Source organism: Parasteatoda tepidariorum, chromosome 4 (assembly GCF_043381705.1).
Source record: "Parasteatoda tepidariorum isolate YZ-2023 chromosome 4, CAS_Ptep_4.0, whole genome shotgun sequence".
Lineage (NCBI taxonomy): Eukaryota > Metazoa > Arthropoda > Arachnida > Araneae > Theridiidae > Parasteatoda > Parasteatoda tepidariorum.
In genome coordinates, this window is record NC_092207.1 from 36,467,175 (window position 1) to 36,480,271 (window position 13,097).

General features: G+C 31.8%; 1 protein-coding gene across 1 annotated transcript in view; it reads right to left on the reverse strand.

Moving 5' to 3' along the window:
* The window catches only part of LOC107453231 (monocarboxylate transporter 12), a 13,399-nt gene extending 3,326 nt beyond the window's left edge, over positions 1-10,073 (reverse strand). Inside the window, exons 1-6 of the mRNA XM_021147046.3 lie at positions 9,534-10,073; positions 6,540-6,683; positions 4,488-4,757; positions 3,646-3,899; positions 1,625-1,934; positions 453-740 (exon numbers count right to left, since the gene is read on the reverse strand). Of these exons, the coding sequence (XP_021002705.2) occupies positions 453-740; positions 1,625-1,934; positions 3,646-3,899; positions 4,488-4,757; positions 6,540-6,683; positions 9,534-9,729 (1,462 nt within the window). The 5' untranslated portion in view covers positions 9,730-10,073. The remainder of the gene's footprint in view (positions 1-452; positions 741-1,624; positions 1,935-3,645; positions 3,900-4,487; positions 4,758-6,539; positions 6,684-9,533) is intronic.
* Between the last annotated feature and the right edge of the window lie 3,024 nt (positions 10,074-13,097).

Here is a 13,097-nt window from a genome sequence, read left to right on the forward strand (position 1 = left end):
CTAGGATAATATTCCGTATATATTCCCTTTAACCCTTCTCCACCACACTGTGTTTGAGATAATAGCATATACCCACTTCGAAAGGGAGGGCTAGCTACAGTAATTCAATTCATATTGGATCTAACTTTTTAAAACAATCACCATTCTCTCCTTAATTATTTCCCTGTTGATGCGTTACTAGTGACACGGTAGAAGAATTTTTGCGAAATTATAACCTCCTCCCAAAAATTCAATGTTATTATCGTTTTTTTTGTGACAATATTCCCATAGGATTCGTAAATTGTTCCTTCGTTATCGCTTTGGTTTCGACCACAGTTATCTGACCTGTCATTTTAATTGTTCTAAATCAAATTTTCAAAACGTTCTTGATTATGTAATTTTTTCTTCTTCTGACGATGATCACCATTAGATATTCTTGCATTTAAGACATAGATTTAAGGTCAATACTTTACCTATAAGAAGGGGGAAACAAAATGAAAGTAGTCCAGCAATGAATCCATCGCAGGCCATGGCTACAGCTTGGGAGTTTATGTCAACGTACTTGAGGACCAGTACAGGAAATAGCACAAGCATGCTGCCTGAAGCCATGCCAAACATCATGAGAACAGCCATGAATGTGTAGAGGGAAGTGGTGAGTGGGAAGAAAATGGTGAAAACACCTTGCAATACAAGTGTTAATGTCATGAAGGCTGGAATAGTCATGATTCCTCTGTCAGTTACCCAACCGAAACCGAGTCTTCCTGTGAAATATTAATACAGTATTACACAAAAACAGAAACACTTTAAGAGTGAAAGGAAGACTTTTTCAAATTGCTGAATTTATTTCATACGACAAATAAATAATAATGTTGTAATTTGCAATAAAAAATTTTATGCAAAAAAAGTTGGAACTTGATTATGTTCTGTGTCCAATTGCTGTGTCCCATCGCTTCCTTGTGTATGCTTCTAAATACATACTACCCTTGTTCTGGCGATATTCAAAATGATGAATTGTTTGATATTACGAAAAAAAATCTGAATACTCGACGCATTTACTATTTTGATATTAGAAAAAAAACCTCTTTCAAAGTGCCAGCTATGCATTAACCAAACAGCACAATTCTTAATTTTTCTCTTCGACTTTATGATATTTGATTATGATAAATCGATATTTGATTTTCGTTGCAAAAAAAAGTCGAAACTTTAAAAGAATTTTGTTGACAGTGCTTTAATACCATTGCTTAACCCCTTAACAATCGGTTAATTTTCAAGAAAATGGTCATAAAAGTGCCTATTTTTTTGGCTTTTGTATTCGTAGTACGTATTTGATTAGTGTTGACATCTAGTTTAAAATAAATTAACTATCTCTAATTACCTTAAAGATATTCTGGTACTACCATCTGGTGTGTAAAATGAGAAATAAAATTTTTCGGGGCAAAAGAAATAAATTAGTTTTATTCTTACTGGCGCGTTACTACTGAACACTCCATCCCATCAATATCACGGGAGCGAGAAATGGAGGGCGAATTCTCATCCCGTCATTTTCACGAGAGCGAGAAGGAAGGGATTAAAGCTTTGACATTTAAAGTTAGTTTAGAATCATATTTTTTTAACTGTCCTATAATGATAAACTGAAAAGTCTTACCGACTAGCTCTCCAATAGCCAAACCGTTTATGAGATATTTTCCTTGCTTTTCCGGTATTCCTTTATCAATGCTGTAGTCTACGATAACAGTGAATACTGGAATTATTAGTATGATATATGTTGTTAGACACACGCTAATTAAAATGTAGAGTGGATTGGTATAAAGTTTAGCAAAGCTTCTGACGCCATTCATTAAAGACTGTTGGTTATCTTCTTGCTTTATTGATTTTAATTTGCTTGGAGCAGCGTCTTCAACTTTTTCAGAAATTGTGTGCACTTTTTCAGAGCTTGTGTTCACAGCTAAATCCATCTGCAAAAGTAATTTGCTATTAGGAATAACTCTTATCATATATACTTATAACAACATACAAATATTTTCATATTCTAATAGCATTTTAATCTTCTTTGTGAATTTAAAGCTAAAAATACGAAAAAGTGTAAATGAAAAAAAAATTGAACAGCATTTTTTTTAAAACTTTGGAGATACTACAGTACTGGTTAAGAAGGTGAAGTATGTAGTGAAGATCCCTAAATAATATATTAGAGCTTTGGTAATAGAAATGTCTCTGGTTATGTACCATCATAGAAAGTAAGATGTTAGGAATTATCCCCGTCTTTTTGAGAATTTATTAAAATTATTCCATGTTACTAAAATATTTAACGTATTACATTGGGGTGACGATTAGGTGATCCCAAAGAGCAACTCCCAGCTTATCCAAGAAATAATTGCTCTTGTAAACAGAATAGTTGCAGCACAAACAGCATGCACCTGGCAATGAATACCGACCCACATAGACGTCTTCGGCAATAAGTAGGCTGATAACCTAGCACAAATAAGACCAAAACTCCCTGAAGCTCTCCAATAGCTTAATATTTACCGATGCTGATGCAATAGTCAGACGTAAACTTACCACCTAACCACTCAAGAAGAATTCTATTTCAGAACTTAATTGCTACCGGATAACTTCATTAACCATAGCCAGACTACGTAAAGGAATGGAAATATCCCCTGATGGTCAAAGAAGTTACAATACTCGTTCTCACTTCTCACTGTCCTCAAATTAAATTTTCTCCAGGCCATATTTTCAATTGTCCTTCTACAACGGCTAAACTCTACAACATAGACCCAAACCACACAGACTATCAACTGCTCTGTTTACCAAGGGTGTTTGACATTTTCAGAACTGCTTGGGGAGCCTTCTCTGCTATTTTATTCTCCTGTACTACTTGGACAAGGCAACAACATCTACTAAATTATTCCATTCTGTCGAATTTAATATGGCAAAGCTAGGATAATATTCCGTTGCAGAGAATAAAGCATTAGCTTTGACTCAGTATTGTGTGACGTAATAGTTAAATGAATTTTGTTTTGTTACATATTACGCTACAAAGCTTGGATAGTGTTACAACAATGAAAATTATGCATCATACCAGTTCTTGCACGAAATTAATACTTTCACTTTTTGCGTGACAGAAGGGAGATAACATTCCGCCTGAGAAAATTATTCGATAGGTGTGGCGCTACTTTAATAGTGCTGCTGTTACAGTCTTCTGTAAAAGTCAGCTTTGACAGCAAATAACACATTGCTGTCAAAGATGATGGCAATTTGCTAGCAATTATCGAACATTTGGCATTTCGAACACATTGCTGGCGATTTTCGAAATAACTCTCCCGAAAAATTTATTTCGGCCGTTATAGATTGAAATTTATAAAAATATTGGGCAATATTATATAAAAGTCATAGAAAGTTTGTCGCTAACTCTACAAGTTCAGTAGAAAAAATTGGTTGTCGATTAAATCTAGTATTGACTGAGTATTCTCCTATCTTCTGTACCATTTATGCATACTTAAAACATTTTCCATGGTATACTGTCACGTGAGCTACATGCAATGTGTTAATCAAAACGTAGGATCATACCCTAGCTGAAATATCTTCCTAAATATTTATTTCGTACACACTTTTCATTTAATCCGATGAATGAAGTACAGATTGCTTAGAATGAACACATTAAAATATTACCTGGTGAGCTTTCTTTAGAGTTGGGGATTCTTTTATACTATACCAATTGCAAATGACTTCCGAACCTTTCCCTGGTTGTCCTTTTTGAGTGAAAGTTAATTTGGAACTGCCATACGAATTGTTTTCTTGGTTATTTATGTCCGATATGGGATGCGAGCCTCGTTCCTTTCCCTTTCCGTCAATCACTACCACTGAATCAGTAGTGTATACAGATTCCATAGAAGTTGCTGACTGCTGTGTTTTGGTTGCAGCCACTGCGAACGAGAAGTAGAAACTCGTAATCATACAGTTTAGAAAAGCAGTTGCTTTAAGCTCACTTAGAATTAAAACAATTTGCATTATTACATGTAATAATCACAAGGTTTTCAGCTGGGACTACCCTTAAAAATAGTTTTTGAAATCTTAATTTACATATTACAAATACAAATTACATATAATTTACACATTAATTTCAGCATTACATATTAATGTTACCATTAATTCACATATTAATTTTACATATTGATTATAGAGCGTTCGCCTTCCAATGAGGTGAACCAGGGTTCGATCCCGGTGATGGCTGGTCGATACGAATTCCGCATCCGGCTTGCACCGACCACAGTGCTGACGTGAAATATCCTCAGTTTTACACGGATCATGGGTTAGAGTCCCCTTGCAGTCAGACTAAATTTATATATAATGGGTCACAAATTAATAAATAAGGGCACTAAAATAAAAATAAAAAATGATATTCGGACTAATTTTTATCAGAATCATTTAGAACAAAATAAGGGATTAAAATTAGTTTTATGAATGCTATGATGACAAACAAGTATTCCTCATAAAAAATGTTTGAAACTCACACTGTTTGGCATATTTTTCAGGGTTCTGCACCCAAGGGGGTGATTTCAGGAGAAGAGCGGGTGGTAGAACATGCATCACCACACCGGCTATCATGAGAAATCCTCCAGACAATCCGTAAGTGTCCAGAATAGCTTCTATCATAATTGGAAACGCAAGACTGCCTATACACGCTCCTGACAGAGCGATTCCTGATGCAGTGGCGCGATGCTTCTCAAAGTACTCATTGACCACCACTTGGAACAAAGTATTGGCAAATGCGAATCCAATACCTGCGAAGAGAAAATTAGAAACTTATTTGAAGGAATACTCGAGTGACAAGCACTAATTAACTTCAAAATTTTAATTAGCATTTAATAACAAAAATACCTTCATGTAATCACATAATTTAATTTTTAAGATTTAAAAGATAAAAATAAGAGCAGCTCAGTAGTTTTTTGGAAGAAATTTTTTTTTCTGATATAGAATAAAATAAATAAGCAGTACAAAAAATATACTTAAGTATACATCATAAGTTTAAAGAAATGGAACCCTGCAAGTGGCGTAATATGGGTATCTCGATCCTGATTGGTTGTTGAAACGTGGTTTATGCTTATATTAGAAACTGCTCTTTCCACACTATGTCAAGCAATCCAAGCCCGTCAAGTTTGAATTTTCTTTGACACGTTCTATTTTCTTTTACGAAGATTTAAATTTTTTCACTGAATATTTCTTGAATAATAAAAAAGACAAGCGCGAGTCATGTAGAGCATAAACAAATTAATTATGTGTCGAAGTTGCTAGGTACACAAACCAAAAATGTATCACGGTTACAATAGAATGCACAAAAAAAAAAATCTAAGTTAAGTAAAGAACGTAGGGAAGTAATTATATTTTAACGAATTCGATGTGTGATACGACGTTGCATTTAATTAACTTCATGTTAATTAACATTCTAATGGAGACACTCAGCTCAACTTCAGCACGCCATCTTGTTTATAAGCAATCAGCTTGCGCTAAGGTCATATGTTACTTGTCTGGGTATCAATGATCTAATTTTTCTTGAAGNTAGAATAAAATAAATACGCCGTACAAAAAATATACTTAAGTATGCATCATAATTTAAAGAAATGGAATCCTGCAAGTGACGTAATATGGGTATTATCTCAATCCTGATTGGTTGTTGAAACGTGGCTTTTGTTTATATCAGAAACTGTTCTTTCCATACTATTTCAGGCAATCCAAGCCCGTCAAGTTTGAATTTTCTTTGATACGTTCTATTTTCTTTTACGAAGATTTAAATTTTTTCACTGAATATTTCTTGAATAATAAAAAAGACAAGCGCGAGTCATGTAGAGCATAAACAAATTAATTATGTGTCGAAGTTGCCAGGTACATAAAACAAAAATGTATCACGGTTACAATAGAATGCACAAAAAAAATCTAAGTTAAGTAAAGAACGTAGAGAAATAATTATATTTTAACGAATTCGATGTGTGATACGACGTTGTATTTAATTAACTTCAAGTTAATTAACATTTTAATGGAGACACTTAGCTCGACTTCAGCACGCCATCTTGTTTATAAACAATCAGCTGGCGTTAAGGTCTTATGTCACTTGTTTGGGTATCAATGATCTTCTTTTTCTTGAAGTGAAATTATCCAATGGAAGGCAAAATTTAACAGAAGAAGATTCTTTGTTTCTGCATTTTACATTAGAATGACATTAGTGAACTTCATTATAAGTACAGTCCTACTTTCTTTAAGTCGATATGTTTGAAGCGCGCGGGGCAGTATTGTGGTTGGAATGAAATTTTTCTTTATAATCATGTAAATACTTTACAATTTCTACTAGATGGAACAAAGATGTCCAGTAACGTTTTATAGTCTTTTTCGTAAATCTGAACTATTTGAAAATATAGTAGTGTAATTATAGTAGCGTAAATTGTAGTGTATAATTATATTGCGCTACTTTCAATTAGTCTAAAAATCTCAATTAAGCTAACAGTTTATTTGATTTTATTCTGTTTAATCGTGTAAGACACTTTAAAAAAAAAGAAATCTTATATACTTGCCGTGCATTCCACCCCAAAACACTGTTATCCAAGTTATATCAGGTGCAATGCAGCATAACGCAACTCCAACAGTGGCAACTACACCTCCGGAGAATGTTATGGTGCGTATACCAAAACTTTGACCAACAATTCCAACAAGAGGACCTGAGAAATTAAATTAAGAACAGAAAAGGAAAGGAATTGTGATGAACAACAAAGAACTGTAATTTTTTTTTATTTATGAGTTAATTAATCCACTATATACCAATTAGTATTTTGACACGTGTGATTGAAAAGAAAAACAAACTTTATTCATAATCAATAGTTGGTAGAGCCTACATTAGAGGCAATTACAGCGTAAACCCTCCGGGGCATATTTTCCACAAGTCCTTGCATGACGGCTAGTTGCATTTTCCTCCACTCGGCTTGCAAAAGATATGTAAGTTCCTTCACCGATTTTGGACGGGCAGTACACCCCTTAATTCGGCGATCCAACTCGTCCCAGAGGTTCTCGATAGAGGGCTCTGGGCCGACCGGTCCATTCGATTAACCCTATTGGCACCATACCAAGCCTTGGTGGCCCTCGAAAACATAGCAGCTGGCATTGTTGTCCTGGAAGTAACAGGGGTCCACCCTGTAAAACTGCCGCAACGTAGGAAGCACATTGTTCTCCAAAAGAATGCAGTAGGTATCTTGCATGGGACTAAAGTCGATTTTGTTCCCTACACGGTATATACCGGTGGAGGGCGTGACGTATCTCTGGACCGCAGATATAGTCATTTGCATAGGTGTCCAAATACTTATTGGTAGATAGTGTATAAAACTATTTTAGACACTGAAATAGTTAACACTAAACCTAATTTTCAGTTCTCATTCAACAGTTTTTTTGCTTTTTTTTCCTTTGTCTTTTTTGTTAAAGTATCTTCTCCTACACTACAACACGACTCGAAGTTTGTAAATTGGTATAACTCATAAATAAAGATATACTTAAAAAGTTTGAATGAATTCTCAACTAGATAGATGCTAGCTGAATATCCGTTTTTCGTACAGGGTGAAAAAAATAATCAATGTATTGATGAACACTACGAAATTATTCACAAAACTGAAAAACATTTTATTGGCACAATAAGCTATAATTCTTATTTATTGTCCTTCCCAGTGGCTATATCAAATTAAGCAAAGTATATTTTAGAAATTCATAGCTATAATTATAATTTAATTCTTATTTGTTGTCCTTCCCATGGCTTTATGTTATCAAATAAAGCGAAATATATTTTTAAAAATTCATAGCCATAATTATAAATTAATTCTTATTTGCTGTCCTTCCTCGCTGATTTATGTTATCAAATTAAGCAAAATATATTTTTAGAATCATCTCATCAAATAAAGATTAATTACAGTGGCGTACATTAGCTTAAATACACCCAAGATTTATAAGTGCTCCCTACCACAAAGAATTTATAAACGTAGTAAGAACCATAAACACTATAGCGAAGAGACATAGAGGTATTTATAATCAGTAATTTTAATTTAATTTGAGAAAATGAAAATGACAATTGAGATGAAAAGGTGGAAATTAGAAAAGTCACTGAATTGAAACATTGTATACACTTACCACTTGAAATTAAATAAGTTTTTATTATGCCAGAAAATATCTCACTATCTTACAATAATTATAATCAAAGTTTAGTAAAGGGTTATTATTCTTAAGTGAATTAAAAAGATAACGGATCAATAAAAAACATTTCTATTCGCGTTATTTTTTCCGGAGCATGCGAGCTCAAACATCCTGCTTCAATCTCCCCCATGCAGCAAGCTTTGGGGGGGGGGGTGCTTTTTACGCCACTGATAGTAATATTCAATATCATTTAGTATAATACCATTGCTAGAAGTCAACAACTGATAGTCATATATATAAAGCTGATGCTTTGATATATATATATATATATAATAGACTTCATAGACACAGATTATAAAATATTGTGGAAATCAACTTTAAGGCTTTATTAATTGAATGCAATATATATTTAATAAATACGCATACTGAGAAAAATGCATTTCACCTGACAATAAATACTTGTGGAAATATTGTCGGATTGTGCATGAATGCTCAATGTTGAGTGTCGAATTATAAAAATGACCATTCTCAGATCTTTCTTCGGTAAGAAACCTTAAGTAAAAATCCTTAATAAAATGTTCTTTTAAATTTTTGATGTTCTCCAATACAAGGTTTAACAGTAAGTGAAGCATTTTCTGCCACAAGGAGACTTCTCTAGTTTTCAATTGACAGCAACAAGCTGTCTAAAAACGATATATGCTGTTCTGTTCTTAGTTACATAAATAATAATCTATGATTAAAATATTTATCGGGAAACATTTTATTATAAGAAAATACGTGATTAGTAAGAGTTTTCTTTTTTTCGATATGTNTGTATATATAAGACTACAGTGCGTCTAATAATTTGGACGAATTATTATAATATACTAAAATAATACCTGATATAGTAAATATTCTATATTTATATAATCTATCGTCTGATTTATCAAATCGTCTAATTTAACCAATTAATACACGAACATAAACAAGTGCAAAGTAGCTTCAGTCGCGGAAAAACAATAAAGCTGTATAGTATGACATGATAATTAAGATTTTACATACAATCTAATAGTGCGTCTAATTTGTAGTAGAAACTCTCCTTTGACCGGTTTTCGAGCTCATTGATTCAGTGGTACTGTAACATTAATTTAAACAATGATTTGAGAAAATAACAATATGAAAAGGTTAACTGTAATAATGAAATACAAATTAGTTAACTGTAGTTAATTTAACTCTACTATGCAGTAACAATCGCAATTATATTTACTTAATTATAATTTTTCAAGCATTCCTATTTAGATCAAAGTTAGTTAATAGCATTGTCAAAGCAAGCAAATAAAGCTGTAATTTAAAAAAAGAGCTTAAAAAATTTGTATTTACGGTACATAAATTTTAAATATCCATCAAATTATATTTACCTGATAACATACGGACAGAATTCCTTACAGCAAAAGGGAGGGTCGCTTCTTGTCTGGTAATTCCATACATTTGTAGCACATATACGTATAAAATACCAATCATACGTGATATCCCAGATAACAGCATGTTAATGATACAAGCAGCGAAAGCCACCACCCATGCCCAACCTTGATCGGGAACTTCTAATTTTGTCATTTTAACTTACAATATCCAACTATTTGGAAACGGAATGCAATATAATCATCCACTTTCGAATTATTTACAAATGAAAATCGTACTAATTTAAAACTTTCTAAGAAATATAAGAAACCAGGTTAATGAAACTGATGCAATTGTTGAATCTCAGCTCAACGTTTTCCATACTTATTGAAATAAAAGCCAAATGATTTGACGGTGTTAATAAAATGAATGGAAAAGTTGGATAAGAGTCGAAACTCGCACACAGAGAGAAATTTGAATGAGTACAATACCATTCATTGTTTTTTCACTATTATTCCTGAAAATTTTTCCAGGCAATGCATTAAAAATTCCGTTAAAAGTTATTTTTATTGCCAATTTTATTCTAACTGCTGTTGTTTGTTTGTTTGTTTAACGTTTGGAAGGAAGATCAAGATAAAAAAGGTTGTTGTTGCTTATCTGGTCTTAAGTTGTGCAAGATAAAACGGCTTAAAACTGTCAAGTCTTTTAGATGAAAAATCTTTGAAACATTGGATTAGATGTATGCAACACCTTGTTTACCAGGACATAAAGGTAGTTTTACCTAGAACATGGGCTTAGGATTTCGTGAGATAACATTGAAAATTTTCTAAACTCAGCGTGGAAATCTTCCCGCTTTTAGATAGATAGTATCTTAAATCAAAACGTAATCAACTTTTGGAGCGGAGATTGGATGCTAGAGGATTAAATCTGTTCATTTTTTGCATTGTCATGAAATAATAAATACGGCATGGTAAAAATCATAACTGAATAAAGTTATCTTCGCAAATATTAATTACTTTTGTTTTATACTTAACTGTAAAATATGTATAAGAGATAAATTGTAAATTTAAATAATAATTTGATTTAAATAGGAGTGGAATTCTTTCAACACCTCCGTGTCATTGACCTTCTCAAAAGCTCGTGCAAGTCAGACACTGAAGGCCTGTTTACACGGTCCAAGTTCTTGAATCCGAGAAATTGGAGGAATTTCTCTGTCCAAAAATTGGTTGATTCGTTCACACTATCCAAGTTCTTGAATGTCACTGATTGGTCGGGAGAAAAACTTGCGCATGCTCATTGTTCACATTCAACATGGTAAAAGAATACTTACATAAGTTTAAAATTACTAAATAAATTCAAATAAAATCATAATAACACAAATAAACCGCAACAGATAAATTTATTTGGACTAAAATATATGAAAACAGACAACAAAATGACATAATCTGATACCTGGTTGTTGACGTCACAAAACCTAAGACGCTGATTGGTTAAGGGAGAGAAAACTTGGGTGGAAAATAGAACATGCTCTACTATCGTCCAAGGACTTGGATGATCGTTTACGCAATCCAAACTCAAAGCAAAACAAGTTTCCATCAATATCAATCAATCTTCGTTCAAGAATTTGAACCGTGTAAACAGGCCTTAACAGCGGGCAGATACAGTCTTTTACTGCTTTTGTGCAAATTTAAAGGCCTAAACTTTTGAATTGTAAGATTTCCAAACTTTTCTGTTTATCTTACAATTCAAAATATCTACAAGCTTATTACAAAATACCTACTTGAAATTCCAATATGGTATTTTGACGAGACCTAAAACATGCCTATTTGTCTACATCTAATAGTAAAATATTGCCCCATTTTGAGCTATGACAAAATACAAAATTCGAGGATAAAGACTCGAATATTTCTTAAAGGAAATTTAAAAATTACAACTTTTTTTGAATATTGGAACTAAATTAGTAGTTAGTAATTTAATGAGCATATTTAAAATCAACCCTTCAAATCATTAAGATCGGCACTTAACGCTTGAAAATCCGATTCTCAGAACAAAAGTTATTCAGCATAGTAGTTTTTCCGGATTTTTAATATTTTTTTTTCTTTCAGTTATCAGAAATTATATTTTTTTAAATACTTTCGAAATTTTTTTTTTTGATAATTCTCTTCTCTTGTCATTATTTTTTATTATTTTCCATTTTTTCTCAATATTTTAGCTTATTTTATGAGTTCTATGTACTTGCAGCTTATGCGCAGTTAATAAAACTTATTAATTTTCTTCATTTTCTACTTTTATTTCTCTCTTTTCTATTTAGAAAACATGAGAAATAATAACAATTTAAAATATTTAAAGAAAAATCNTGCTTTAATAATTTTTAAAGCAAAATCAGCTCAAAAAAGAATAATCTACTCTACTTCTCAACCGTATCCACTGTCTCGCTTCTATATTTAATTATTTTACTTCTATGACTTAATTTTCCTTTATTGTTTATAACCCCTTCTAAAGATTAGTTTTCAAAAATGTATAATTAGGTTTTTAAAAAAAAACACTTTTATGTTTAGGAAAAATATTATTTTTCAACTTTTTGTAACTTTGGCCTCCTTCAAAGTATTTAATGGAGGGGAAGGAAGTGACTCAGACTTTAACATAAATTGATAATTTTTTGCTGATTTTTTTTATAAACTATGAGACTCCTCTCAATCACTGTGGTTGCTTCTCATTCATTATTGTGTTTTTTTTCGTCTTATAATTCGATACAAAAAGACTATTTTGTTTATAAAATGTTTAATTATAATTTATGTTATATAATTACATAATTATGTAATCATATATAATAATATATAATTATTGCATAATTATTGTATAATTGTATAATTGTAAAATGCATAATTATATAATTGTAAAATGCATAATTATACAATTATAAAATGTATAATTATATAATGTATAATTATTATAATTTCATGCAGGCACGTTGTGTATACATGTTATCATAACGAGATCTGAGAATTTTTTTATTTAAAAAAATGATCCCTTTGCACAAATAAATTTTGTTAGTAGATTAGGCAAGATGTTTTATTGATCTTCAGAGTCGAACTAAGATTAAGTGCCGATAAAGGAAGCTTTTATACAAAATTGTTGAACCACCGTGTCTCAGCCAGACATTTCAAAATCGAAACAACAAATGCAATCTGTGCATGTGTTTTACAAAAATAAAAGCTTTCTAATGTTTCCTCGATAATGAATCACAATTCATAAATAAATTAAATTAAATAATTGATTGTGATAATTTTTACTTCTATGTTACTTCGGTTTCCTAAATAGTCACTATACTGTCTCATAATCGTAGAAGAGTAAAAAATATGTATATCTTCAGAACATATCAATTAAAAATTCGTCGTAAATTCCTGTGCTAAATATATTAAATAAGGTTATCAGCTTTGAATAAATTAAGCTAATAAAAAAAAATTTAAGACTAAATACAATATTTTAGCATGCGTTGTACAATTTCGTTATAACATTTTTATTACTAAAAAAAGAATATTTTTGTATTAGTATTTAAAAGATTCTGTTAGAAGATTCTGTCC